Consider the following 27928-nt stretch of genomic DNA (forward strand, 5'->3'; position numbering starts at 1 on the left):
TGTCTACCACTTCAACAAATCCAGACTACTTACTTTGTGGGTTCATTTCTGTAAAGTAATAAGCCCATCAGTTTACCTGGGGAAGCCTTTGTGGAAGGAAGTTAGAGCACAGGTCTTACAAGAGGTGGCTGAGAGATCTGGGGATGTTTAGCCTGGAGAGAAGGAAGCTCAGGGAAGGGATCTTACCACTCTCTACAGCTGCCCTGAGAGAATGTTGCAGTGAGATGAGGGTCAGTATAGTCTCATAGGTAACAAGTGTCAGGATGAGAGGGTATGGCCCCAAGTTGCACCAGGAGAGGTTTAGATTGAGTATTTGGGAACATTTCTTCACAGGAAGAGTTGTCAAGCCTTGGAACACACTACCCAGGGAACTGGTTACAGTAGTTTCACGAATACAAGCCGCACGGATTATAAGCCGCACTTCCGGTGCCTCGACAATGTTGCTGTCTTTGTCAATAGATAAGCCGCACCCCGAATATTAGCCGCACTTTCGTTCGTCGCGAGAATCCGTGCGCAGCTTTCACAAATTGGCCAATTAGTAACAGGATCGCGGCATAGCGGGCTTTACTGGCTCGGGGCGGGGCAAGGAAGGCTCGGCCCGCTCATGGTTGCCGACGGGGCCGGGTAGCCCAGCTCAGCGCCACGGCTCGGCGGGGCTGGCCGGGTGGTACTGCCGCCGCCGCCGGGCTCGCTGGCCCCCCTCTCACGTCAGCACCGCCCCGCTGCCGCGTTCCCTAGCCCTGCCGGCGGGCTGCCGCCGCCCGGCTCACCGGCTGCGCCGCGCCGCGTTTCCTAGCCCTGCCGGCGGGCTGCCGCCGCCGCCGCCCGGCTCACCGGCCGCGCCGCGTTCCCTAGCCCTGCCGGCGGGCTGCCGCCGCCCGGCTCGCCGGCCGCGCCGCGTTCCCTAGCCCTGCTGGCGGCCTGCCGCCACCGCCGCCCGGCTCGCCAGCCGCGCCGCGCCATGTTCCCTAGCCCTGCCAGCGGGCTGCCGCCACCCGACTCGCCGGCCGCGCCGCGTTCCCTAGCCCTGCCGGCGGCCTGCCGCCACCCGGCTCGCAGGCCACGCCGCGCCGCGTTCCCTAGCCCTGCCGGCGGCCTGCCGCCGCCGCCGCCCGGCTCGCCGGCCGCGCCGCGCCGCGTTCCCTAGCCCTGCCGGCGGGCTGCCGCCACCCGGCTCGCCGGCCGCGCTGCGCCGTGTTCCCTAGCCCTGCCGGCGGGCTGCCGCCGCCGCCACCGGGCTCGCCAGCTGCCCCCTCCCATCTGCACCGCTGCCGCGTTTGCTCGCCCTGGCCGGCACTGCAGGCCCCCGCACCGCCGGGCTCCCCCACGCTGCTGGCCCCGATTCTGCTTGCCTTCCCCTGCTTCCAGGCAGCCCCACCCGCTGGGCTTCCTGTTTCTGCCATGCTCCCCTGCACTGCTAGCCCCAGTTCTCCCCAGTTCAGAGCCAGTTCTGACCTGGCTCTGCCGCCCCCCTGCCCCGCCCTGCTGGCTCAGGCTCTGCCGCCCACCCCCCACACTGCTGGCCCCTCCTCTGCCAGGCTTTCCCACCTCTGCCGGGGCCGGCCGGGCTCCAGCTTGGCTTGGGGCTGCCGCGGGCTCTCACTTCCGTGTTGGCAGCTTTTAGAATTTTGTTAATGTATTAGCCGCCCCGGAATATTGGCCGCACTTCCGGGTTTCCACCAAAATTTTGGTCAAATTGGTGCGGCTTGTATTCGTGAAATTACTGTAAATTACCATCCTTAAACACATGGTTTAGTAGTGGGTTTGTAATTGGACTCAATCCAAAAGGTCTTTTCCAACCTCAGTGATTCTGTGATTCTGTGAGGCATTGGAGGAGTCTCTGAGGATGGGTAATGGGAATGATCATTTCTAGCACAGCAGGTTATTTTCATTTTTATTGTCAAACTGGTGCTTCTGCTGTAGGATTGGACTAGTTATGAAGATAAGATTATTCCCATCCCAATGCCACTGGCATGGAGTGATTTGTCTTAGCAGTCTTCTACAAACAGTGCTCAGAAGTGAGTGATGTAAGCTGTCACAAGTTTATTGTGTAGGTCACAACCTCTTACCCAGGTTCATACAAATTCCCTCAACATTGTATCAGAACACATTTAACATCATTCCAGCAGCAGACATCCAGTGCCATTGCAAGAGAAACAGGCAAACCAAGAGTCTGTGACAGAATCAAGAGTATCTTCTGTAACTAGAGGTCTTTCATGAAATACTTCATTATTTGGCAATATTTGTAGCAATAACTGCAGTTCACTTGTGTTCCCAGGATGCCCCTGTGTTCTCTGCTTCCCAGACACCTCTGCTCAAGTGCAGATACTGTTGTGCCATAAAAGTGGCTTTTGAGGTTTGTCACAGTACCTCAAAAGCTTAGATTCTGGTGGAATTTATAGGTATTTTGTAGATATTATTATTCATTTGTTAACTAATTCAGAATAAGCCTCTACAATATTATGGTTGCTGCAATCTCCTGTTCCAGGGTGAGTACTTGCTTGTTTTGTCTCGGACACTGTGTTAATTTTCAGAGCTAACAACTGCACTGTAGTCTGACTTTAAGCACTAAATTAAAAAACAAAACAAAACAAAAAAACCCCAAACACAAACAAACAAACAAACAAACAAACAAACAAACAAACAAACAAACAAAACTAAAATCCTCATGTCCATGCAAGAAAAAACATCTACTCTGGATACCAGAAAAATTCATGTGTACTAACCTAGCTTTGCACTATATTAGAGACTGAGTATTGCTTTCCTTTCTCTGTAAATATAGAATGCTAAAGTACTGTAACCTTGCAGTATAATATTCCATGCTATAAGTCACTATGCTGATGTGCCTCCAAGTCTACAGTTGTCTAAGCTTTTACCATGTCTAAATTCTCACTAATGCTAACAGTGATCATCCAGAGCTACACTGACTATGAAAAAAGTACAAACATGTAATTATAAAATACTTTGTCTATTGTGGTCCCAATCCTTCATATCTGCAATTTCACTCAACATAACATGCATTGAAGCTAAGAATATTGAAGCTAAGAATACTACACAAACCACTTGAATATACTATAGCACATAGAATGAACTATCTTACATGTTTATTTGTATAGGAAGGCTTCTGCAGTCACTATACACCAGTATATGCACACTTTTTTTTTTTTAACTGCCTGAAGAGGTCAGGGAGTACAACTAGAAGAGTGCTGTAGGACCCTTCTAACTGAACTAAAAATCTCCACAGAATCTCCACCAAATAAACAAGCCACAGAAATCTATTTGTCCCTAACCTGAAGACCTGAGCATGGCATGTCTATTAATCCTGTGTCTCTGAGTCAGTACATTATTCCAACCAAGCCTCCTTTTTGGCTCAGCGAAACTATTTAGCAAATGTACTCTTCTATTTCTCTCCACATAAAATGTTCTTTCTTTGCTCTCTAAGGATACATCATGATGGGATGAGTTCTTAATTTATATCTAATCTCCACACCAGGATTTTTCATGTATCTCTTATTCTCTCAAATGTACTGTTTACAGCCATTGTGCAAATATTGCTCATATGAGATCAATTAAGAATTACATATATTGTGAGCTTTATAACTGAAAGTAGAATACCTTCTATTTAATATCAATGGGTTCTTTCTAGTACAATTCTCCTGTTCTGCTATATGAATATTCTTTAGAGAGATATCAGACAATGGCAAGTACAGTGGAGTTGATAATCACCAGGTTAAAAGCCCAAGGAGTCTGTTGATTTTCATGTATCAAGGCTGCTTCAAATACTGAAAATGCTTGCAAGACCTTGGTTTCGTTCTACTTATTTACTTCATACATACTTTATCCATAACAGAATAATATGTATTAGTTTGGTAGGTGCAGAGTAAGAAAATAAGAATTCAGTGTTTGCATGGATGAGAAAAGCTATTGAAAGTACAAACTGCACCAAGAAAATAAATTTCTTTGACCAGAAAGGAAAGAAATACTGCAAGTGAGGAGCACGGGTAATTCTTATATATTTTGGAAATGGACAAACGATGACTACTTGAAAAAGACTGTATGTCAAGTCTCCTTTACCTGTGACAGCATTTCAACACTGCTACTAGATATTACAAGTAAAAATACTTCCTCTAATAGCAGGATCATTTTAGTTATTTTAAATTCAAATCAGGTAAAATCACCAGATTAAAGTTTAAAAAAAAAAGAAAAGAAAAGATATATAAAAGACTGTCCAAACTTGTGTGGTCTCTAAGGATCTCTTACCCCTTGTTTCAATTGCAAGACATAACAACTATGAGGTCACATTGGCTTGTGGAAAAACAATAATTTCAGGAGCTAAGAAAAAAGCAGCACACAACCCACAGTGAAATATAGGTTTGTTCCTCATAGTCTTAACAGATTTAGAGAGATGTAGTTAAAAAGTGAATGTAAGTAAGCAAAATGAATAAACTACATATTGTTATGGATTCTCACTAAATCAGTGAAGTGGGGATATGGAATTCCTCTGAGTTTTTGCAAGAATGGCTATTCCATAATTCATACTGCTTAGTCTGAGTAGAAATATTTGTGTGGGTACCAATCATCCTCCACTTTTAATGAGAGAATTTTTTCAAATATCCATCTATGGATTCTCTAGTGTTTATGATACAGTTGATCAATTTCTTTCTCTACAAAGCAATTTTAATAAATTGCTTCTTAAACTTGAGACAACAAAAACAAACTGGGTCTTCTACAATAAGTGCAGACCATTAATGCCTTCAGAGTTCATGACTGAGAAACTCTTGTAAGCCAGAAAATGGTTCAGACTCCTTGCATTGTGGAGATACATGATGGAGTCACATAGAAAGCATATTTTATCCCCTGTATTCCAGTGGCTCCTCTTCCATGCAGTCTTTGAAGACATGACTACTTGAAATATCTGTTCAGCTCCTGAAGTCTGCTTATTGTCATTACATTGTGAAAAACGTATCTGCAATTACACCTCATCGCAAACCATGGATGGGTTTTCTGAATGTGTAGGCAATCGTAGAAGGAAATAGCTTTAATTTAATACAAGTAACAACTCCAATACTGTTAATGAAACTTACAAACCTCACTTATACAGCACTATTTATCTACAATGACCAAGGTTGTGAAGTTCTAGAATGTAAAGCACTGATTCATTTTACATAGATCAATAAACAAACTTTTAATTCCTAATTTGAAAGATTTGTTCTAATTTCTTTGACCAGGTTTGATCAGCTGGAGAGCTTCTTTGGAGTGGTAGATACTTTTGCTGGATTTTTGTTTTGCTGAAGAGTTTATGAGATCTGAAAATCAGATCTGAAGCTGTTCATAGTGAGTAGAGATTTTTTCTGATATCTGCAATGACATTATGCTTAGAGTAGAAGTCTTGAATGGCTCCTGAGTGCCCTGGAACAAAATACCAAGCAAGAGGTACTTTACTGAAAGATTTTTCATATAAGTCCCTGAAAGTTTTTCCTATGTGAAGATGGTGGGACTTTCCACTGAATGACGGTGGTGAAATAGCTTAATCTAATCATACAATCAATCTGCTTCACCAAGGAAACTTACTGTAATGGAGATAACTATTGTCAACAGCTCACTGTTCCATATGGTCCTAAAGGCCAGCCCCACTGAAGTATAAAAAGATTTGGAACTTGATTTTATGGTAGGAAAAATAACGAAGATGCTTCAGGCTTAATTGACTTGTCTCATGAAATTTGGACCAGACGGCAAAAGTACCACCTGGCTTTGTTTGAGGTAGTCCTGGGAAGCAAACAAAACCTTGTGCACAGTTTGTGCTGGCTTACTGCTTAGTTCCATTTCCAGATGAGGATGAGCAGTCCTTTCAGGCATGCTCCCTGCCGGACTCATCAGGGCCTTCTGATTAAACTCCACACTGGCATAGTCACTCAAGAGTGGTACTTCAGTGGAAATGGTGTCTTCTTCACTTGCAACTGCTTCTACAGGGATTTCTTCATGCCTTGGGCTCATGTCTATGTTATTGCTAGGTTTTTCTGACTGGTAAGTATCATACTTGCTGTCTTCTCCACCGTCTGTGAAGAAGTCTAGTGTCAGAGGAGCTTTTGACTCATGCTCTATGACGAAAAGGCTGGTGGTATCATTGTCTGACAGGGTCTGAAGCAGTGACCTTGAAACAGGTTTCCAATTAGTCTGTAAGGAAAAAGAATATTATGCTAATTAATCAATTTAATCTCATCTTTGGTTTTAGAAATGTGAATGAAAATATTTCCCTTATCTAAAGGACCATCTTCTCCAGTCCCATAGCATTTAATCAAAGGTTTTTTTGCTTTTATGTTTACTTGGGACCAAAAGTAGTGATGATAAAATGTAAGCCTCAGGATGTGCTGTTCTGAGAACACAGTTTTCAAAAAGTTTAGCAAATATATTACTATAAAAAGGCAGCAACTTGAACAGCAGCCAGACAAGATTAAGCTGTCAGCTGCTATGAACAGTTTGTTATTAAACTTCATGCCATGTTGCGATCTGAGTATACCTGGGATAAAATTTTTTGCAGATTCTGGATGGTTAAATGGAAAACAGATGGTAATACCAAGTTTCCTTGTTTTCCATCTAGATTATTCTGTGTTTGCCCACATTTGCCATAATGTTTTTAAAATTATGGACAGGCTGGTATAGCTATTACATTTCCTTCCTTCCTTCCTTCCTTCCTTCCTTCCTTCCTTCCTTCCTTCCTTCCTTCCTTCCTGGAATCCTTCCTTCCTTCCTTCCTTCCTTCCTTCCTTCCTTCCTTCCTTCCTTCCTTCCTTCCTTCCTTCCTTCCTTCCTTCCTTCCTTCCTTCCTTCCTTCCTTCCTTCCTTCCTTCCTTCCTTCCTTCCTTCCTTCCTTCCTTCCTTCCTTCCTTCCTTCCTTCCTTCCTTCCTTCCTTCCTTCCTTCCTTCCTTCCTTCCTTCCTTCCTTCCTTCCTTCCATCCTTCCATCCTTCCTTCCTTCCTGGAATCTTTCCTTCCTGGAATCCTTCCTGGAATCCTTCCTTCCTTCCTGGAATCCTTCCTTCCTTCCTGGAATCCTTCCTGGAATCCTTCCTTCCTTCCTGGAATCCTTCCATCCTTCCTTCCTTCCTTCCTGGAATCCTTCCTTCCTTCCTGGAATCCTTCCTTCCTGGAATCCTTCCTTCCTTCCTTCCTGGAATCCTTCCTTCCTTCCTGGAATCCTTCCTTCCTTCCTGGAATCCTTCCTTCCTTCCTTCCTGGAATCCTTCCTTCCTGGAATCCTTCCTTCCTGGAATCCTTCCTGGAATCCTTCCTGGAATCCTTCCTTCCTTCCTGGAATCCTTCCTTCCTGGAATCCTTCCTTCCTTCCTGGAATCCTTCCTTCCTTCCTGGAATCCTTCCTGGAATCCTTCCTGGAATCCTTCCTTCCTTCCTGGAATCCTTCCTTCCTGGAATCCTTCTTGGAATCCTTCCTGAAATCCTTCCTTCCTGGAATCCTTCCTTCCTTCCTTCTTCCCCACTTATGCCCACTTACTCTAAATTTGTTTGCACTGAGTGTTTTGCAAGAAATAAATCTGTGTATTGTTTTTTATTTTCTTCTTACAATTAGTGATCTGACTGGGAAATGAGAACATTGTTCTTTGAAGTCTCAGAAATACCGAATAAAGTACCTCTATTTTTCTCTGGGATAAGTAGACATCACTGCATGGTTAACTTCTGGTTTGTTTTGAATAAAGATCTGTATGATATGTACCTTCGTTACCATATTTTTTAATGAAGAGCAGCCCAAATTCCAAAACTACCAAATCTAAAATAGGTTTTATGCCTACCTGGACTTTAGTTAAGCCTGTGATACCATTTCCCACAGAATTCTCCTGGATAAACCAGCTGTTCCTGGCTTGGACAGGTGCACTGTTCACTGGGTAAAAAACTGCCAGGATGGCTGGGTCCAGAGAGAGTTGGTGAGTGGAGTTACATCCAGCTGGTGGCCACAGGTGCTGTTCCCCAGGGCTCAGAACTGGGGCCAGTTCTGTTTCATGTCTTCACTGATGATGCCATGGAGTGTACCCTCAGTTAAGTTCATGCACATCAAGCTGTGTGGGTTATTGATCTGCTGGAGGGCAGGAAGGCTCTGCAGAGGGATCTGGACAGGCTGGATCATGGCTGAGGCCAATGGTGTGAGGTTCAACAAGGCCCAGTGCTGGGTCCTGCCCTTGGGTGACAACAACCCCAGGCAGTGCCACAGGCTGGGGCAGAGTGGCTGGGAAGGACCTGGGGGTGCTGTTGCCAGCAGCTGACCATGAGCCAGGGTGTGCCCAGGTGGCCAAGAAGGCCAATGGCATCCTGGCCTGGATCAGCAATGGTGTGGCCAGCAGGAGCAGGGCAGGGATTGTCCCCCTCTCCTGGGCACTGCTGAGGCCACACCTCGAGAGCTGTGTCCAGTTCTGGGCCCTCAGTGGAAGAAAGACACTGAGGGGCTGGAGTGAGTCCAGAGAAGGGCAACGGAGCTGGGGCAGGATCTGGAGCACCAGTCCTGAGAGGAGCAGCTGAGGGAGCTGGCGGTGTTTGATCTGGACAAAAGGAGGCTCACTCCCGACAACTGCTCAAAAAGAGGCTGTAGCCAGGTGGGGATTTGTCTCTCTGCCTAGGTAACAAGTGACAGGATGGAGGAAGTGGTCTCAAGCTGCACCAGGAAAGGTTAAGGCTGGATGTTAGGAAGAATTTCTTCTATAAAAGCATGGTCAGGCTGTAGAGGGATGTGGTGGATTCACCATCCCTGAAAGTGTTTGGAAAAAGTCTACACATGCCACCTGGGCATATGGATTAGTGGTGAACACAGGGTGCTGGTTAATTGTTAGCCTTGATCATGGAGGTCTTTCCTAAACACAGCAGTGCTATGATTCTGTCTGAAAGAGGCAATAGGTGAAGAAGAAGCATCTTTGAAGAATCTTGACTGTATGGGAGGGACAGGAGACTGATTTGGGTGACTGACTGACATTTTAGTTCTCCATAGTTAATTTTCCTGGTCTCTGTAATGAGAGTGTCTCCAGTTCCTCCTGCTGTTCTGTATCATGGATGTATTATTGATTTCAAGTTTGTTAAGTAATTCCCTGTCTGCACAAGTTGTCTTGCTGCCTTTTTGGATTATTTTTGTGTTTTTGTCAAGAGTTGCTAAGCCGCTCAACTAAACTGGTACAGTTCAGTCTCAGAACAGCTAGAAATCAAATGAATGTACACAATATAGCTCCTTGCCCCTGTTTTGCCATGCTTGTTTGGGGAATACCTTTCTCCATAATTCATTAATTGTTCAGAATACCAAATTACTTCTAGACAGTATATCTGGTAAATTTGTTTGTTGTACTGCCTCCTGACATAGTGCTTTTTCTGCTTTCTCCAAAGCCATTATCTGGTATCTGGTATTATTTCTGTGTTACATGTTACCAACATTATAATATTCTTTATTAGGCATGGTTAATACAGACTTCAGTCTCTTTGACAGTTGCTTTGCCTATGCAGGAAAAGTTAAAGGCATTTTAAATTAATCTGTTTTGCTTTTAAGCATTTTATGTCAAAATGGCACTGTGGTTCATAAAACCTACTTGTCCTTTCTCTAGCATGCAGACTCAGTGTATTTCACTTGCAATTCTTCATTGCCAATAACTACCTGATGACTAGCTCTGAACTCATAACTTCTTTACCTACATTTATTTGGAAGAAAGGAAGAAAATAAGTGAGGAAGTCCTGATATGGAATATGAAAATCCATACTTACTCTGTTGCAGGAAGAAATGCTGATGTTCAGCAAAACTTCTGTTTATCACCAGACTATCAGGGTCTTCTGAAATATTGCTTCTGATTACAGTAATTTCATGTTTATAAGCCGCACCATTTTGATTAAAATTTTGGTCCAATTCCAAAATACAGCTTGTAACCAGGTGCGGCTTATATATGAACAAAGAATGAAAAGTTGCTGGTTTAATTTGGAGGACAGGTGTCTGCTGAGAAAGGCAGGAGCTTCTCTTTGAAATGGAGCATGTAAACCCCCTCCCTCCAAATTATTATAATTTTGAAATCAAGGGGCTTTCAGGCAAAAATATGGGAATTAAGAATAACAGTTCTTTTCTAGGGAAATTAAAATAGAAATACAGTACTACAAAGAAACAAACTCCAAACCCTGGCAAAGTCAGAGTACAACCTGACACCCTGTCAGACAGGGTGTTGGTAGCAGTTTGATTAAATGGTGGTTGCAGTCCTCTTGCAGTGACGGATGTGATTCAGTTGGAGCAGTGCTCCTGTAGAAGGTGCAGTTTCCCTCTAAAGGTCCAGTGGTGATGTGCAGAAATCCAGTTTTCCTCTGGAGTCCAGTGGAGAAAGGGGCTCCCTTAGTGTCCCAAAACCTCTGTTTTTATTTTGGTAAGAAATGTTGGGCTCTTTCCCCTGACTGGAGCAACTTCCAATGGGATGCAGTAATTTTATCAGTCACACAGTGGGACTCAATGGACCATTAGCAGAAAATGACTTGCTGGAGGAAGGATGGGTTGTGAAAAGATAAAGAACAATGCCCTGCCTGGTTTCAATGGATGGCCCATTAGCAGAATATCTGCCGTTGAGATGAGGATCACTGCCCCCACTCTTAACAGATGGTGATAGAATAGATACCTTATATCACACTCTGTATTGTAACGTGCGGCTTATAATCAGGTGCGGCTTATGTATGGACAAAGAATGAAAAGTTGCTGGCACTCGGAAGTGCAGCTTATACTCAGTGTGGCTTATAATCGTGAAATTACCGTACTTCACTCTGTGTCCCGGTTCTGGACAGTGTCTGGCTTATAGCCTACTAGCCTATGCCCGAAATTGGACGAGATAGAAGTCTGCTTGTTGAAGCTCATGAGATAAACTACTGGATTGTCGAATGCCAAATTAAGTTCAAGCCTTCCAGAAGAAGAGTTTTTTAAAGGAAAACAGTACAAATTACTGTTACAAAAACACAATTGCAGGTGGTCTGAAACTTAAGAGATAAACTTAGGTGTTCTAAAAGGAAGACTTTTAGTATCAGATGTCACCAAAACTGCAGCAGAAGTCTCATTGAAAGGGGGAAGGCAAGAAGGTGAAGATACAAGTAAGTCCTGTAACGGGCAAAAGTGGTTAATGTGGTCTCCAACGGCTGCTTCTAACAGCTGTACTTTTTTCTACCAGCTAACTTCCCCGCTTCTTTAATGCTGAAATTCTTACCAAAACATATGGGAAAGTTGTGGGCATGAAGTGAGCACGCTGCTGAGCCTTGGTGCCTGTTGACTAGTAGGGGCTCCTCAGACAGCTTCCAGCTGCCAGTGAGAGCCCCTGGATTGCTTTGGAGGCAAGCAGGGACCAAGGAGTGAGGAGCAGACTTCAGAAAATACCATGTTACGTGGCCTCTGTCATAATATTTCTCTGGAACTAGGCCACAATTCACTACATTAATAACTTGTACTTAATAATCAGTTTGAGTTGGTGAAAACTGACTGGATGTAAAAACTGAATTTCTCTCTTTAGACTCCACCTACCCACATCCAGCTTTGATTTGTTCTTTTAAGAACCATGCCTTTAAAAATGTTCTACAATGTACTCAAAATAAGTCCAAGACTTTTATTACAGTAATTTCACGAATACAAGCCGCAGCAATTTGACAAAAATTTTGGTGGAAACCTGGAAGTGCGGCTAATACTCGGGGGCGGCTAATATGTGAATAATTTTCTGACATTTACAACCCCAGACGTGCCAGCCAGGGCGCCGAGCCAAGCACCTGCCAGTAAAAGCCGGCATTCCGCGATTGTTACAGTGTTACTCTGTTGCCCTGACTCCCTGCAGGCAGCACGGGGGGCGGGGAGAGAGGCGGGAGAGCTCTCTTTCCTCCTCTGCCGCAGCCCAGGGGAGAGACGGGGGGGGCCGCGCCGCCATTGCCGCAACCCGGGGAGGACGGGGGGGAGGGGGGCGCGCCGCCATTGCCGCGGCTCTGGGAGTCGATGGGGGCCCTGCGCTGCCATTGCCGCGGCCCGGGGAGCAGGGGGTGCTCCGTGCCCAGCCAGCGCCGCGGCATGAGCGGGGCCGGGGCGAGCGAACCCAGAGGCGGCGGCCAGCCCCGAGTGGCAGCGCCGAGCTGGGCCACCTGGCCCCGTCAGCAGCCCCTAGTGGGCCGAGCCTGCACAGCCTTAGTTGAGCCAGTAAACCCCGCCATGCCGCGGTTCTGTTACTATTTGGCAACTTTGTTGCATGCGGGTCCTCGCTGTGAACGACAGAGCGGCTTATATTCAGGTGCGGCTTATTTATGGACAAAAACCGAAATATTTGCCAACACCCAGAGATGCGGCTTATACTCAGTGCGGCTTGTATTCGTGAATTTACTGTACATTTAAAATGTATACAGCCTATGCTTAATTAACAAACACCCGTCATCCTATATTTTGAATATTACTCTGACCTCCAAGCAGTTGACATTAGACATTTTCTAGAGTGAAGTGTGAAAGGATAGATAACTAGCATTATAGATTGATCAAAGATTTTTTGTATTTTTTCATGCCGTAAGAAGAGTACTTGCCATGTCTTGGAGTGCACTGCTGTTTCGTGGGCTTGGAACACTGGGCCAGTATGATATTTTCAGCCTGTAAAGAAGTATTTTGCATTTAAGATCAGGTTAAATTACTCACATTTCCTATGTATTTAAATTAATTACTGTTCATATGTAACATATTAACATTTTTGTAACCATCAAAAAAGTTGTCCTACAGAGACATTTAAGCATAACACTAATTTAAAGCTGAAGACCAAGCTTGGTAGTCTACCCTAAAATGTTAAGTTGATGATTAGCGTCTTTGTTTAGTGACAAAGGAGCTGTGAAAGTGCTGGCAATATTGCCTCTTTCTGGAAATTTAATCTATACATCTAATTTGCTATCATTTCCACAAAACCTCCATCTTCCTTGAGGGCTTTCGCACATATAGCGTGAAGTTTGTTTCAGTATTTGCTCCTGGACTTGGATTTAAAAGTTTCCTTTCACCTGAAAATAAAGAACAAGATAGTGTTGCATGCAGCCCATGTGGAATGGCACTGGTAGTCTGAAGAAGCTCTAGGTGACAGCACAACTACTACTCTGACTGATTTGAGTTTGGCTCTTTCTGGGAGCTATTATGTACAGTACCTCACCTTCATAAAACACCTCAACAAAGCTGTAAGAGAGGCTGAGAGTTTAAGTAGGCCACACGTCTGCCTTCATGTTGGCTTCACAATTTTTCAGTTTTGGAATTAAACCTAGACTTTATTAGCTTTAGGGTACTTTGGCTCTGCTTAGGTTGTGGTTTGGAGGTAAAGACTGTAGTTGTAAAGTTAGTGGATCTCATGCTGATCCTGTGAAGATGGGTGCTTGGCTGGCTACTGAGTCCTTTCTTACACATCAAGAACGCAATTGAGATAAGGGGGTCACTGGGACCCTCTATCTGAGTACAGAATGTTCAATATTAGTACAAAAGTACAAATGCACTATTTTTGTAGTGCTCCACTGTGTTCTTGCGTGCTGCGTGGCTGTTTTCTGGTTTGTTTTTGTCTTTGTTTTTTTCTCTCTTCTTTCTTGCTGGACCCAGACAATGAAGTGTGGTCTTATGCAGAAGACAATAAAGTTTTCTCTAGGTCAAAACTTCTGTAGGTCTCAGAAGTTCCTGACAAAACTGCTGTGTCAGACACAGCTCGACTTAAAATACAATCTGAGAAGGTAAGAGCGCAGGAGGCTTCATGTGGAGTCTGTTTCCCAGTGGCAAGGGTAGGAGCTTAAGCTAAAGCAGGCTATGTCATGCTGTGTGGCTTTCAAGCCACAGGTTGTACCATTGGTCCTTTAGTGGCTGTGTTTCCAGCTTCTGAGGCTGGTGCTTTATAAAAACGAGAAAAGGGGAGGATGGTGTTCTAGGACACCAAATTGTAGCATGAGTGGTTCTATGCAACTAAGTTTTTCAGAAAGTTAGTATTAGAACCCATTGCTATGCAAATCTTTTAGTCATAGTGTATGCCTCGATATTGTACCTCATTTAGTTATATGGGGGTGAACACTTTACTATTGCAGAAAACAATTTATCCTAAAATAAGAGGACCACTGCCAGATCTTCTAGGCATCCTTGTTATTCTCTCTTGCTCTTCCTCATTCATATATTGCTCCTTCTCATTATGGATACATTTAATATCCAAATGTGTTTTTAAGAAACATCTTGGACATAAATAATTACATGCATGCTTTATCTATATACCTTAGTATATTTTCACATTAAAGAAATGGTCCTGCTCTGTCTAAGTGTGTTTGTGACAGGAGGTAGTCAGATAAAAGGAATCAAAAGCTAAAGAGTATAGATTTTTTACAAATGTGTTTTACTATTTTAATCAGTTTATAGTGGCTTGTAATTGGTCTCGCTGTGAGATTAGTGTGGTGGTTTTTGTCTTGGTGATTTTGAATTATATTGCCTTTAATGACAAAAAAACCCCAGTGCTATGAAACTCAGAGCTAAGCAAAACAAGAGTGCTGCTAACAACTCCAGCCAATATTCTGTTCTTACCTTTTAATCACCAAAGAACAAGTGAGGGGTGCAAAAATCAGAATGAATATCGTGCTGAAACAAAGACCAATCACAAAACCTTCAAGTTCTCCTTTATCTGATGGGAAACAGAAACCTTGAATCAGATTTATGGTGTTAAGTACAGAAAGACCTTTTTAACTTCATGAGAGAAATATTTCAAACAGAAATCAAAGCCAACTTTACAAATGCTCTGGAATTTAAGCAAAATCTAGTTAAAACTAGATTTTAAACCTGGTATTCTCAGGGGAGTGTGAGCTTTTCAGATTTAGATTTTTGAGATGTCTAGATATTGTAGAGTCACAGAATAGTTGGAATTGGAAGGTATCTCTGGGGAACATCTATTCTAATCCCTTGCTAAAGCAGGTTCACATAAAGAGGGTGACATAAAGAGGGATTGATCCTGGCAGGTTTGGAGTATCTCTAGGGAAGAGGACTCCCCAGCCTCTCTGGGCATTCAGTTCCTGTACTCTATCACCCTCACAGTAAAGAGGTTCTTCATCATGATCAGGTGGAAATTCCTGTGTTTCAGCATTGACTCTTTTTGTGTCACTGGACACCATAGAGAATTCTGGCCCCATCCTCCTGACACTTGCCCTTAGGGTATTTGCATACATTGATCAGATCTCCTCTCTGTTGCCTCTTCTCCATGATAAAAAGGCTCAGCTCTCTCAGCCTTTCTTCATTAGTAAGATGCTCCAGTTCTCTGAACACCTTTGGAACCCTCCACTGGACCCATTCCAGCAGCTCCATGTCTCTCTTGTCCTGAGAAGCCCAGAACTGGACACAGCACTCCAGGTGAGGCCTCACCATGGCTGAGTACAGGGGTAGGATCACCTTCCTTCACCTGCTGGCAACGCTCTTCCTAACGCCTGCCGGATCCCATGGATTTCTTGGCACCAGGAAGGACATGCTGCTGACTCATGGACAGCTTGTTGTCCACCAGGACCGCCAGGTCCTTCTCTGCAGAGCTGCTCCCCAGCAGGTCAGCCCCAGGCTGTGCTGGTGCCTGGAGTTGTTCCTGCCCAGGTGCAGGACCCTGCCCTTGCTTAATTTCTGACAGTTCTTCTCTGCCCATCTCTCCAACCTGTCCAGTGTTTTTTTTCAAACCATGCTGGCATGTGACCTCTTGTTCAGGACCCTCATGCACATTTGACTTATTAAAAAACTGTTTGAGTGAAAGTGGAATTTAATCCATTTCAGGATTTACTAGTAGTGTTTGGATTTTTTATCTTTTTTTTTTTTAATTGACGGTTTTTGGGGGCTTTTTTTTTTGTTTGTTTGTTTTTTTTGTTTTTTGTTCCGTAGGTTGGCTCTCTGGTTTTCAGGGGTTTTTTTTGTTTTGGGTTTTTTATTTGGTTTTGTTTTGTTTTAGGATTTTTGGGAGGTCCTGCCTGGTCCTGATAACAATAACACTATTTGTGTATTTTGTTGGGGTCCATGCTTTACCTTTCAAGATCTTTAAGATCACTTTATCTGTAATCAGCTGTTTTTCAATCCTCGATGCAAACCTCTATGTCCTATTGCCTCTTAATACTTGCTCGAGATATTTTCTGTCAATATCCCACCTACCTAAAGAGGAGGAAGTTTTTGAGAGGTTAGTGAAAGTTGATAAAATGCTCAGGCTGATACCTTAAGTTTCAGCTTTCATATCTTTTTAGATTCTGTACTGCCTTAGTGTGTGACTCTGAACCTCACATGAAGTGTTAGCAAGTTCTCTTCAAAGTTTAGCTAGATTAACAGTCCTTTTTCAGCCTGAGAACCAAGGACACCGTTGCAGCTTCAGGCCAAAAAAAATGTAAACAACAGTAAATTGGGGAGCGCAAACTGGGAGGACGGGGCTTCATAACCTGAAGCTGTAACTAGACAATTGACACCAACATGTAAATGGACCAAAACTTATAAAGTCTGAAAACTCGTCACTTGGAATCCATCTTGGGTCCGGCTTGGATCCATCTTAGCTCTAGCCACGGACAGGCTCTTGTATTGCCCAAGGTGTGTCCTTCGAAGGCCTTTTAGTAAATATCTGTTTTATTCCTTTAACACTGGATAGCCTCTGTTGACGTAGTCTCTCAAGGCAAAAAGGTTAACACAGGAACCAAAACTGACTGTGATGTTGATTTCTTTGTAGTTGGAGACATAAGAAGTTCAAAAATAGTGCCAATAGAGTGCGGTCAGTTCATGATTGTGTCACTGATATTGACAAACCATATTTGCAAAAAAAGCCACTTGCTTTTTCTTTTCCTACCCATCCCCCAACAACTTTTTTTTTTTAAACTAAACAGCTACCTAGTATTAAAAAACTAATTTGGAAAGCTTCAAGTTGCTTTGTTGCTGAAATTTGTTTTTTATAGCAAAGAAACATGAGATTCTTCTAATGGATTAAACAACCTGTGAAATATTTGGGGAGAGCAAAAATAGTGAACATAATGTTTAAATTCAGTGAAATCACTCAATTTTTTAAAGTGTTGTATTAATCTCATTCTGTATTTCTGTTTGTTTACTGAAAAATTGAATACTATCCAAATATATATTTGGTAGGATAAGTGAAATAGAGTTTTTGAAAAAAAGCTCAGGGAGACACTTTAATATTTTGTGTTGACAGGAGAAAGTTTTCAGCTGGGGGAGAAGGGATGCAAATCCTGTTGATTATGAGAAAGATTTTGTGTTCCTTTTTTTTTCCTTCTTTTTTCCTTTCTTTTTTTTTTTTTTTTTTTTTATCTCTGCTTTACATTTTTTAGTATTTAGTTGTATTGTTTTATACTTCCTTCACTTAATGCAAAAAGCTGGGAGAAACCATTTGCACACTTCTGTCTCTGAACATCACAGGTTACTGATACCATCTTAGCAGGCTCTTTTCTTTTTCTATTTAGAAATCTTCATTAAGGGAAGCTGTGGTTAAACAAAAAAAAGTCTGTTGCAGTGTTACTTTAGTTTAACTGAAGAAGTGTTAGAACGACTAAGTTTAGCCAACCCTATATGATTTTAACATTTTAGACTTTTTCAATGTAACTGTATTGGTCTTAGCCTAACCAGGCACTTCTGAGAAAAGCAAATTTTGCCAGTGACCTAAAGGACTTGTTACTTAAAAAGTGCTTAAATTATTAGAAAGGAAAAGATACTTTGATTAATATTCCTCCACACTAGGAGCAATTGAAAATTACTTACAGTAATTTCACGACTACAAGGCACACCCTTTTGACTAAAATTTTCCCCCGAACCCGGAAGCGCGCCTTATAGTCCGATGCGTCTTATATGATGGACAAAGTTCGGAAATTTGCCTAACCGGAAGGGAGAGCTGCGAGCCGTGGGGGGAGCCGGCGGGGCCACGGCTGCCAGGTGGAGGCAAGGCGGAGTGACGGCGGGCATGCCCCGGCTCTGCTGAGTACAGACTGGCCTGGGGGCCCATGGCTGCCAGGTTGGGGCCTCGGTGAGCAACCGCATGGGGGGAGCTGGGGGCGGAGCCTCACTTCAAAAAAAAAGTGCACCCTACAGTCCGGTGCGCTTTATCTGATCTACAAAGTTGCGAATTTTGCCGACTCCCCGGGGGTGCGCCTTGTAGTCCGGTGTGCCTTATGGTTGTGAAATTACTGTAATCTTTTATTTTTGCAGTTAGTGGCTCAGGAAGCCAATTTTCCGTGATTGCTCAGGATTTTGCCAGGAGCAGATGATTGAACATTAATAGACACAGTAAGAAATTTAGACTGCTGAAATCCACACAGTAAATGTCAATAAATAAAGATATGTGCATATAGCACAAAAAAGTCAGAAAAGGTTTCAGAGACGAAGAATCCTGGCTAAGTCTTCCCTGAATACTAGGTAATGAAATACAGGCAGATTCGTTCTGTGACACAAAGCTTACCTCTTGCAGAGGAACAATCTTTTGTGTTTGCTCTCAGAAACTGAGGATTGAATAATAAATCTTGTGAGTGAGCATAGAGAGACAGAGAGTATAAAGAAAAGATTCATGCTGGGTAATGCAGATGCATAGAGATTCCACAGTACCATATTTTGGAGTGCTGAAAGGTTGTGAAAGAGTCAGAGGTCCTTCCCCAGCATTTGTGAATCCTGAAATCTGCACACGATAGGTGGTCTTCTCCTTCAGTCCAGTAAGATGGTAACTTGTGATAGAAGAGTTGAGAGTAACAGCTGAAACACAGGAGGTTTTAGGAGGAGATGATTAGCTGAAATTTCATGGATGAGCATGTATCAGTATAGCTGACTGGGGAAAAGGCAAAATTTCAGTGCCTTGATCCTCATCCAGAGGAAACCAAACAGTGCAGATGTTCTTTGGATGGGTATAAGATTTCTCCAAAATATTTATGTACGTTTTAAATCCAGAGGTTTAAGAGCATGAAGCAAGGCTGCATTGGGTTTGTAAGGCCAAGTTTTGGTAGCAGGGGAGCCACAGAGGTGAATTCTGTGAGAAGCTGCCGGAAGCTTCCAATGCCTTACAGATCCAATCCCAGCTGGCCCCAGGATGGATGTGCTGCTGGCCAAGGATGGGCTAGTTAGAAATTGTGCTAATGCCTCTGTGATAACAGATTTTAAGAAGGGAAAAAAACAAAAAAACAACCAGTTACTGAGCAGATGTAATTGGAGCCAGAGAACAGCAAGGTGAGAATATGTGAGAGATGCAGCCCTGCAGACACCCAGGTCAGTGCAGAAGGAGGGACAGGAGGTGCTCCAGGGGCCAGAGTTGGGGCTCCCCTGCAGCCCCTGGTGCAGCCCATGGTGAGGCAGCTGTGCCCCTGCAGCCCAGGGAGAGCCATGGGGATGCAGAGATCCACCTGCAGCCCCTGGAAGAGACCCTGCTGGAGCAGGGGGATGCCTGAGAGGAGGCTGTGAATTCATGGGAGGCCTGGGCTGGAGCAGGGTCCTGGTAGGACTTGTGACCCTGTGGGGGCCCCACACTGGAGCAGGCTGTGCCTGAAGGACTTAATCCTGTAGGAAGTGAACACTGTGGATGCTGGAGCAGTTAGTGAAGAGCTGTAGCCCATGGGATGGACTCATGCTGGAGAAGCTCATGGATAACTGTTTCCCATGGGAGGCAACCCATGCTGGAGTGGGAGAAAGACTCCTCTCCCTGAGCAATGGCAGAAACAATCTGTGATGAACTGACTGTAGCATCCAGTCTGTGTCTCCCTGTGCTGCTGGTGGGGAAGCACTGGACCTGGGAAGGAGGGAGTGCTGGAGAAAGGTGTTTTAAAGGTTTTGTTTTACTTGTCGTAGTCTACTCTGAATTTCATCAGCAATAAATTCCATTAATTTCCCCAAATCAAGTCTGTTTTGCCCATATGGCAATCTGTGATCTCTTCTAGTCCTTATCTCAACTCGTGAATGTTTTGTTACGTTTTTTCTCCCCTGTCCACTTGCAGAGCAGATAGAGTAGCTCTGGCATCCAGCCAGGGTCAAACCATCACAGCTGGTGAATGCAGAAGGCTGTGTATACTTCATGAGAGGAAAACATATCTAATATGCTGAACAGTTGTTTTTATGTTGACTATAGCAGCTGACATTAGGACTAGCCCTTATCATATACTTTACTCTCAGTCCAGTCGTCAGTAGTTGTTCAGCTTGATTTATGCCAACAGTATTGCTCATCATTCAGTACAGAAACAGGACTGTGCTTTCTGCTTTACCTGCTTTGTGGGACTTTCACCTCAGCCTTTCTTTTCTGACAGTGCAGTGACTTTTCCCTTGGCCAGAATAATGTACAAACAGCCATGTTGTAAGGATGCCTTTAATGGGGAAGAAATTACTTTTTAAGTTTGCCACTGTGGATTTAAGATCTTCATTGAAGTGGATGTGATACTGTAGCCTATGGACTTCCTTCCCCTAAATTCTCCAGTAAAATTATACTTCTTGCCTGGAAAAAAATGGCAATCGGGTGCCATGCCACTGCTGTAGCGACTGGTTAAGGCAGAGCAAAAAATACAGAAATTAGGTTTAGTCCTAGTGCTCCCATTCTGCCTCCTCTTGTGATGTCAGATAAGTATTTGAAGTGGAATAGAATCTCCAGAAGACTTTTTATGGTTCTCTTAAAGCATAGGTCAACATGTATTACAGAACTCTTGTACCGTTGTCAGCTCTTAGGTGATATTTTTCTTCCCAAGCAAATCTTCAATTTTATTTGAAAGTCAGTATATACAAAGTTAATGCATTACAACTTATGGCAAAGAGACTTTCCACTCTAGACCAGAAAGAAAATGTTTATCAAAAGAATATGGGGATTTTTTAAAATAGAAAATTCAAGTTTGAATTCACAACTATTAATTTATTCCAATGTGTAGAGGTTTCATCATTTATAGCTTGTTAAGGTCAGAAAAGACCTTTAAGGTTATCCAAACTTTGACACAAAAACAACCAATTTAAGAAAACATTTCCAAAATTTAATTTATAATGGAGTCTTTGAAACAGGTAAGAAATACAAACTGCTAATTTTGTATTGAGTTGAAAAATGGAATCTAGAATGTCTTACATCTTATAGAAAGGCTCAAACTCAAGCTTGCATGGGGTGCAATGAAGCATAAAACTGTTGTGACTCAAATCTTAATAATGAAAATGTATGTCTTCCTTTAAGTATTCCTAAAGAATTCTGCTGTGGTCTTAGAAATTTAATTTTTAAGGAAATAGCAACATTCAATTTGAAATAATACCTAGAAAATTCTAAGTGCTTGTGAGAGCATCTAGAGCATTAAAAATCTAACCAGAAGCTGACCTTTGAGATCAGAGCACTCAATTTGCACAGAAATCATAAATAACTCAGTAGACTTGATGGTCTCAATACAGCTTTTCTTTCATGACTCAGAGCTGCTTCTTTGTTCTGGCAATGGTGACTTACCTGGAGACTTTTTCATCGATGCATCTGTGTAACTGATCCTGTATCCCTGGAGAAAGCCCAAACGGTCTTCTGCAGCTATTTCAGTCCACTTCACAAGTGCAGAATACTTTGTGATATTCAGAACTGTCACATTAGCAGGACCGGTCCTAGGAACTTAAAAAACCAGATATTTGAATTCTGCAGTATCTGTGCAATATACATACAAGCTGTTTCCAAGAGAGTTCCTGTCAGATTCTAGATGCTATATATACAATGTAAAGGGTGCAAGAGAAAGGCAAAATCTCATAGAGTAAAAACCCTTCACCTTAAACAATAAAATAATACCAAAGTAGGTAGGAATTGTGACTGTCTCATTATGAATATTTCACTCCAATAGCATACTCATTCAAGTTGCAATACAAGACACTACGCAATTGGGATTGGAAAATCTGATTTAATTTAAATTTGAGCCACATGGGTCTGAGACCATCTTTCTGTTGTTTTGGTAATGTTCATACATAATAAAAATATTTCTGTGCACTTGCCAGTAAGGAATGACACTCAGGTCATTCACTGCTGGGACATAGCTGCTAAAAATAAAGGCAGTGCTAGCTGGAGAAAGCTTTTCAGTCACCTGGAAAATAAATTTTGTGTAGTCTTCCTTTTATTGCTGCAAATGGGAAACAAGAAGAAATGTAGAGGGTGGGGTTATACAAAGGGAAGTAATACCTCCTTCTATGGAATAAAAGTGGATCACTCCAAATGTCTTTTCATGTCTTATGAAACTTTCACATTGACACACATCAGATGCATGTATCATTATTTTGTACAACTTATACGGTTGAAAATTGCCTGGAAAACAAATAAAGATATGTCAAGGTTTACTGAAAAGTTATGGATCATAAAGAAGAGGAAAGGCAACAGCTTTATAGTTTTTCTGTGTAGTTCTTGCTTTCTGAGACTCATAGCATAACAAGTGTATAGTGCTTTATGTTGAGAACAAAATATGTACATCCTTCTTCAACATCTTTAGAAACCTGATGAAAACTATCTCAAAGAATGAGACATAACATGGGTTTTCTTTTAAAGGATGACAGATGTGTTTATAATCTCCTAATGGGAGGCCTTAACTGCTGAGAAGAAATTGGAAACTAAAATGGCTGTAGTTATCTTATTTCAGGGACAGGTTTTTTCCACTCAGCTAGAACACATAAACCCAAGCAAAAAACGTAGATGTAATGTGGGACTAGAGATGTTGCAGAAGGACCAAGGTAAACGGTGCACTGTCTAGAAGACTTCGTAGATTCTGAAGCTAAATGTTCTCAATTGTACATAAAAACCAGTGGTGAATGGCCTTTGCAAGAGTCACTTACATGATTTTAATAAAGATTTTCAATGTCTGTTCCATAAAGAAATCCATGACTGAAGCCCATCATGTTAAACAGAATACCGGAGTTGAGAACTTAGGCTTTGACAAGTATAGACATTAGTATAAAAAGAGAAATTAATCTAAGGAAGTCTGTAACCGAGCAGTGTATATTGAAAGATAAGCTTACCTAGGAACAAGATGAAAGGCTTTTTAAAGCCAGTGACGTGTGAGTCTGCCTGAAATGTGGACAGGGAGAAATATTGTACCAATAGCTTAGATGCGTTTCTTGCCCAACAGTACCCAAAAGAATCCTAATGAAAACTCTGCTTTTTATCTGCCTTGGTGTTGCTAAGCATTAGATGATGACTCAGTACTGAGCAAGTACCAAGAGCTGTACTTATCTGGATGGATCTTCAGTTCACCCTTAAAAACAGGACAAAAATCCTTCTCTGCCCAACCAAAAATAACCAAGAAATGAAAGACTGCCTCCATATGAGGTGTGATTGCTGTTACCTAATGTGAAATTCCCAGTAGTCGTAGTTATTATTTTCATGTGCATATCCTCTTTACCAGTTCCCCAGTCAACCACAAAACATTTTGGATTGTATTTTGGAGTCCATGTGACAACTGCATTAGTTCCCTGGCTTTTGACATGGATTTGACCAGGCAAGTCTGTGAACAAATACACAATTAGAGGTCAATAAAATGGAAAGCAGTTTTCTCCCCTACTGTTCTTTCTTCCTCCCTTTTCTTCTTCTCTTTTAAAGATTATTCATTAAGCAGTTATCATAGCAAGTGATTTACTTACCATGGTAAGGTTTACACTAGTATTTCAGTAAAGGAAACTTAGCATTTATTACTTTGCAGTGGTGCCTGGGGGCTACAGTGTTGGTTGCTGTCTGAGACCTCCTGATTTCTGATTGGAATTAAGTGGTTGTTCAAGGCTCAGGAAGAAGTCTGGTGTTGCTAAATAACCTCCTGTGAGCCACTAGTAGCTGCTATACATAGAGTAACTCTGAGATAGTGCTTGAGTGAGCAGGGGTGGAGGAGAAGGGGCTAACGATAGATCATAGCTAGATGATTTAATATTTTGTATTTTTTGAATTTTCTGAAATGATCTTGAAGATTTTGACATTTTAAAAGACATACTATCAAACTAGGAAAAGACCTTCTGACTGACACTAAGGAGGGAAAAGGGCAACTTGCCATTTTGAGGTAAGAAGTGGACCTTGTGAGAGCCATAAACATTCTTCATTTTATCTCCTGTCTTGAATACAACAAGCAAGACAAATTAAATCTGAGGGAGCTCTGATTGTCTGAGGGAGCTGGGGCTGTCTGAGGGAGCTGGGGCTGTCTGAGATGGCTGGGGCTGTTTAGCCTGGAGAAGAGGAGGCTCAAGGCTGACCTCATCACTCTCCACAGCTACCAGAAAGGAGGATGTAGCCGGGTGGGCATCAGTCTCCCAAGCAGTGAGCTGCAGGACAAGAGACACAGTCTTAAGCTGTACCAGGGGAGGTTTAGGCTCAACATTAGATGGAATTTCTTCACAGAGAGACAGATTTGGCCTTGGAATGGGCTGTGCAAGGAGGCGGTGGAGTCACTGTCCCTGGAGATGTTTAAGAAATAGTGGATGCACCACTTCAGCGCCATAGCCTCGTTGACAGGGTAGTGTTGGGTCATGCTGGACTTGATGATTTCAGAGGTCTTTTCCAAACTATTGATTCTGTGATTCTGTAAAGAAAATTACTGTACTAGCTGAGAAAAAGCTGTGTGTGCTGAGAAGGAATTTAACTTAAGAATGTTCTTAATGAAAGTATCTTCTCAGTAATTCATGATAGATACAGAGAAGCTGAAATACAATCAAATGGGAGCAGGAAACTGGAGGGAGCCATGAAATACTGGCTCAGAGGTTCAGGAGACAACTAATTATCAGTCAAAAGATGGTTTGAAGTGGTAGGATATATTTTATCAGAAGAGAGCTAAGGGACTGAAATCTAAGGGCAAAATCAATTTGTTACCTCTTTGCAAGGGAAGGGAGAGCAGCATGAGAGGAGTGTTAGAAAATTCTGGATAAGCATTCATTTGCAGCTATCTGAAGATCAACAGGGGTACTTGCACACTTCTTTATTGCAAATGCAATAGCTTAATTAAAAGAATCTTACTTTGTAAGAGATGTTCTTATTATATTGCAATAAATACACCTCAAGACTATAGCACATGAAACTAGCTTATATTATAAGGAAGACAGTAAGTTTTATTCTTTAAATGAAAAGACTGTCTATTTGGGCCTCAGAAAAGCTTACATCTTCGTTGGACTGTGATATGTACATCCTATCTATTCCTTTTCCAGTGCCAGTTAGAGTAATATGAAATAAAGGACAGTAGCAGGTCTCTTAATAGTTATGTAGCTCAAGAACTTAGACTTCCACACAGTTCTCTGAACTTTTTTTATACCACTGGCATCAACTGATATCAAGGACAGTCCATAAACCATTTTCCTAAGTAGATCCAGTACATGGTGCTTTCTCTAGCTTGGCAAAGAAAGAAATGTTAAAAAGAATATTTAATTGCTAGTCTGTTAACTTCTACTGAAGTATCTTCTTAAGAAACAATTCTGACTCCTAGTATGTAAAAATATTAGCCTAACAAAAATTGAAGAAAGTGCTTTCATCTATCACAAAGTCTGTCAAAAAGTCGCCTTAGAGATTGGTCATGAAACTTCCCCGCCATTATGGTGAATAGATGATAAGGTAAGTACCTGCTGCAAAGAATTCTGGCACAATGTAGATGGCTTGTGGAGATTCTCCTGCTTCATTGTAGGCAGAAATATTAACTCTGTAGTAAGCCATGGAGAGATTAACAAGAATTTTTCTGTCTTTGAGAGAGATGCGATTTGGTGGGTGGCTGCAAGTGTTGGGTATTCTTTCCACATTAACAACATATCCAAGGACATTCTCACTTTGTGCTACCTAGCAAGAGGAAAATCATTATTATTCTATAAATGCTTCAATGTCCTGTGCAGAAAATCAAGAGGAATTTAATTGCATAAACAAAATGTAGCCCCTAATGGTGGGGTTAAAATCATCCTGTTTTGACTAGGTCATTAGGAATCAATGAAGCAAAGCACTTCGTTAAAATTAAGAACATGCTTAAATTGAGAGGATTTAAGTACAGGATTAAGAATTTTCCTTAATTGAGATTTCAGTTATGAGCATGCAATTAGTAATAACAGCAGTGAAGCAGCTGTCACGTTCTCTACATTCCAGTGGAACATATCCCTCATTATCAGGAGCTTGAAAGTTAATGAGAGGTATTTAATTGAAATTTATGCCTCTGGGTATTCTCATCTACTAGGGCATGGTTAGGTATGTAGTCTCTTTAAAGAGAAATGCTAGTAATTACGCTACAAATTTGGAATGTGTTAAATATCAATTGGTAGAAATTTCTGGTGGTGGTTCACTCATTATTTTACTGTACTAATCTTACTAAGAGATTGGAAATTAGTTCACATAAATGGAAATTACTGCTATATAGACAGAAACTTAATACATGAAGGCCTGTGAATTCTTCAAGGATTATTTCTGATATCAAGATGGTCTGTTATTTCTGGCACAAAATTAATACCCTGTAGATACCATGGAGCTGTGATGCTGGGTTATCTTAATGAAATAATTGGATACTTTTGGAGTAAAGGAAGGCATTTTATATAGATGGGAAGACATTTAATATTTTAAAAGATGGAGACATATGTCTTGAGATGAATTTCAGATGAAGCTAGAAGCTCTTAAAATGAAAACATGCTTTTCCCTGGAAAAGAAGGGAAGTTTTAGAGATTTTTCAAGATTATAAATTATTGTAATTTTTCCTCATTAGTTTCTAGTACCTAAATCATCAGTATATAGTTACAATAAATTCTGCAGCAGCAAGTATGCAATATCCAATGCCTTTCACATATCAAGTATAGACTCAATACAATGAGAAAGTCTCTTTTTCCCTGCAATGCAATAAATAAATAGCATATACATAACAGAAGGTAACCAGACTGAAGGTGAACCTTACCTCCCACTTCAAAAGAACGCTTCTTCTTCCTGGAGACACTTGTGTAGTTACATTATATGATATTCTTGGCTTGTTCATGAGTTCTGGTAAACATGGAAAAAGGTGGAGACATGCACACAAATGAATAATTCTGATGTTCATATTTTCCGGAGTATCTGAAAATGCTATTCCATATGACACAGAATTTGGAAAAGCCTTTACATTCATACTTACTACCAGTAGGATGAAACTACATTTCACTTACTGTGAGGGACCAAAATCTCTTTGCTCCAAATGCAAACACAGTCCAGACCATCCTTGGTTATGCATCTGAGTTGAACAACGTATGAAGACGTAGAATTTAAATTTGATATGGTGACATTGACAGCATTGCTTCCTATAGGCACCTAAAAAAAATATTCCCTTAATGTAACAGCAATAAAACATTATCTTATATTAATTATTTTCGCAGCCTAAGACCAGTCTTCCGACTTAGCTGAAAGCAGAGGTTCCTCAAGTAGGAATTCCTATTCATCAAATAGGAATTATTGCACATTTTAGTCAATGTATTTTCGTTCTTTCAAGGCAACCCACTCTTTTTCATTTCCTTGTTCTGCTCACTCAGGGCATCAAGTAACCTGTTCTAAATATTACTTTTAAAATCAATTAGACATTACAGTAATTTCACGATTATAAGCCTCACCAAATTATAAGCCACAATTCCGGTTGTCGGCAACTTTTCGTTCTTTGTCCATACATAAGCCGCACCTGATTATAAGCCGCACATTACAATACAGAGTGTGATAAAAGGTATCTATTCTATCACCATCTGCTGTAGGTGGGGGCAGTGATCCTCATCTCCGTGGGAGATATTCTGCTAATGGGCCATCCATTGAAACCAGGCAGGGCATTGTTCCTGCACCTTCTACAGGAGCACTGCTTCAACTGAATCACATCTGTCACTGCAGGAGGATGCAGCCACCATTTAATGGGACTGCTACCAACACCCTGCTTGACGGGGTATCAGGTTGTACTCTGACTTTGTCAGGGTTTGGGGTTTGTTTCTTTGTAGTACTGTATTTCTATTTTAATTTCCCTAGAAAAGAACTGTTATTCCTAATTCCCATATTTT

The 27928-nt window shown here is 42.0% G+C and overlaps 1 protein-coding gene across 1 annotated transcript in view; it reads right to left on the minus strand.

Annotated features, from left to right (window-relative positions):
- Positions 1 to 5598: 5598 nt before the first annotated feature.
- LOC117011008 (interleukin-31 receptor subunit alpha-like) overlaps positions 5599 to 27928 on the minus strand; it is a 34465-nt gene continuing 12135 nt past the window's right edge. Inside the window, exons 6-15 of the mRNA XM_033086213.1 lie at positions 27062 to 27203; positions 26818 to 26900; positions 25517 to 25727; positions 23272 to 23430; positions 22119 to 22241; positions 21411 to 21563; positions 18572 to 18715; positions 14549 to 14645; positions 12553 to 12616; positions 5599 to 6174 (exon numbers count right to left, since the gene is read on the minus strand). Of these exons, the coding sequence (XP_032942104.1) occupies positions 5698 to 6174; positions 12553 to 12616; positions 14549 to 14645; positions 18572 to 18715; positions 21411 to 21563; positions 22119 to 22241; positions 23272 to 23430; positions 25517 to 25727; positions 26818 to 26900; positions 27062 to 27203 (1653 nt within the window). The 3' untranslated portion in view covers positions 5599 to 5697. The remainder of the gene's footprint in view (positions 6175 to 12552; positions 12617 to 14548; positions 14646 to 18571; positions 18716 to 21410; positions 21564 to 22118; positions 22242 to 23271; positions 23431 to 25516; positions 25728 to 26817; positions 26901 to 27061; positions 27204 to 27928) is intronic.

This window comes from Catharus ustulatus, chromosome Z (assembly GCF_009819885.2).
Source record: "Catharus ustulatus isolate bCatUst1 chromosome Z, bCatUst1.pri.v2, whole genome shotgun sequence".
NCBI classification, from domain to species: Eukaryota; Metazoa; Chordata; class Aves; order Passeriformes; family Turdidae; genus Catharus; species Catharus ustulatus.